Raw genomic sequence first — 2158 nt, 5'->3', positions numbered from 1 at the left:
CTAAGACGATCCGACTCGGGCTAAAATCAGCGAAGACATTTTTTCCTACCATCAACGAACTGAGCAACATTCACTCACTTGCTGCTTGAGCCACTCGTCAAGAGCAGCTCTAGTAGATTGTCTCTTGTGCGAATCCTGTGACTTCAGGAACACAATAGTCTCAGCATCTTCAAAAGCTCGAGGTAATGTAGTAGGGAACTCAGTTCGACTGAGCCGCATAGATCCTGCAAAACACAAGCAGTCTTCTTATCAATGCTGAACAGGATCCACCTTTCTCTGCATAGAAGCGTATGTTTTCCATCGGGTTCTTATCCTTCATGCCCCAAGAAATCTTTCTCGACCGACATTCGATCTGCACCAGAAACTCAGCATATAAACGATGAGATGTCCTACCTCTCCAGCCTGAACTTGACCACTGGTGAGAGCCGCTATCTCTTCAGCGGCTTTGGTGAGATCACGTTGGCCGGGAGAACGTTCAGTGAAGGAACCAGCTACTTTGAAAAGCCTACAAGCCGACAATTGCATGAAGTAGATGCCGACGAACTGACTCCCTGTTGCTGACGCTTTCGAGCAGTCTGGTGGCTTCCAACATGTCCGGATGATCCCAGTCGACGTCCAACTTAACATGCCGGCCGTGCTGAATGAACTGATGCTGAACAAGACACAACAGGACAGTGGTAGCTCAGCTGAAGGAGCCGTTCGCTACAAGCCAATTGGTGACATGACTGAAAGCCACGGGATCTTCGCTGGCTTCACCGAGGGGTCTGAATAGCATCAGCATGTATTTGTCTATTCGCAACTATACGAGCCCGACCGACCTGAATTCGCCATCAGAGCATCGAATTTGGAGGTGTGGGGCGGCCTTCACGAAAGCATCTCGGAGGATGAGGTCCACCCCGATAACAGTGGGGTGCTGGTATCTTAAGAAGCGATCATTCCCCAGACGAGCCGCTCCTGGCGATACCAAGAGTCATATACCGATGAGGAGAAACTCCTTTCACCATGTCCAGATCCGATAGCTATTTCAGCGTGCATGTGAGATTGCGCGACCACATTGGGGAATATACTATTCACTAGGCATGCACCACGGTGGCGTATACAAAATATGAAATGTAGTAAAAGAGGGAGAGAGGACTTTTGGAAGCATAATCGAAGATTAAGGTTGAACAATAACTGGCTAATGGAGCAGTCACATACTCACACGTCATGGTGAAGGTTCGCTCGGCGTTGGAAGAGATCGATGATATTCCCGACGGCCTTGGCAGGCCAGCAGATCTGGTTGAGCTCATTGTCGCATGGCATGATCTGAGTAAGGAGTGGTATGCAAATAGAGCAGCAGGAGAGTTACCTACCTTAGCGGTACTTATCAAACGAGACGGGTCGACGATAGACGAATAACCGGTGTAGTGGCAGTCCCTGGGGGGAAGGAAGCTACATACGGTAGTTGACGATGCAAACCAGATGAGCAATAATCTCCCGGTGTGAGCTATTGACTTCAGAAATTTTCTATCAAAAATCATATACGCTGATGAGGTGTTTACCGAAGGATGTAGTCCAGCTTGTCGACATCAACACCGCATTTCTTGTTGGCAACGATCTCTAGGAGGAAGAACTTAGAAAGCGGCCTCCCTATTGAACGGAAAAACTGAAAATATGTAGAATCATCGAGCATTGTGATGGGCAGCTGACCTCATATCGCTGCGCTTTGCTGGAACCAGGATCATGTAAGTGCGCTGGAGGCTGAGGGGACAGGGATAGACTCATATCAATCGAGAATCCTACTTCAATGCAAGCCTTGATGAAAGCGACATTCCTGGTGGTGAAAAAATCTCGAATAGAGGGCCGATTCGTGTTACGGAGATGCTCGACTAGTATATCACTGAGAGAAATACTCGTACGAGGGATCGAACCCTAGACCTATCGGTAGTTTACATCATTCTCACACTCATAGCCTCGTGGCCCTTGTGTATGCCCAAGGCCGGGTTCACCTGCGATATACAACGGAGAGAGGGCGATCGGGGTGAGAGGTCTACGTGAGAATCCCAAACGTGAGAGTAGGGGCCATGGCCGAGGTCGTGACAAAGCCCTGCGATGATCACGCAGAGCTTATCCTCCTCATCGATGCCGTATTCAGGTTGGTTACAGCTCAGCTGATCGA

At 49.1% G+C, this 2158-nt stretch overlaps 1 protein-coding gene across 1 annotated transcript; it reads right to left on the bottom strand.

The window, feature by feature from the left end:
- Positions 1 to 51: 51 nt before the first annotated feature.
- Pmar_PMAR006338 (SAM domain and HD domain-containing protein, putative) lies at positions 52 to 2065 on the bottom strand (the record flags this gene model as incomplete). Its single annotated transcript, XM_002769328.1, has 11 exons — positions 52 to 224; positions 271 to 352; positions 394 to 505; positions 549 to 652; positions 707 to 764; positions 819 to 920; positions 1202 to 1305; positions 1353 to 1416; positions 1542 to 1645; positions 1783 to 1879; positions 2034 to 2065. 11 exons carry the CDS (start codon positions 2063 to 2065, stop codon positions 52 to 54), a joined length of 1032 nt encoding a protein of 343 aa, XP_002769374.1.
- Between the last annotated feature and the right edge of the window lie 93 nt (positions 2066 to 2158).

This window comes from Perkinsus marinus, assembly GCF_000006405.1.
Source record: "Perkinsus marinus ATCC 50983 genomic scaffold scf_1104296966004, whole genome shotgun sequence".
Taxonomy (NCBI): domain Eukaryota; phylum Perkinsozoa; order Perkinsida; family Perkinsidae; genus Perkinsus; species Perkinsus marinus.
Note: the sequence above shows the minus strand (reverse complement) of the source record. Positions and strands in the feature narration are given on the sequence as shown.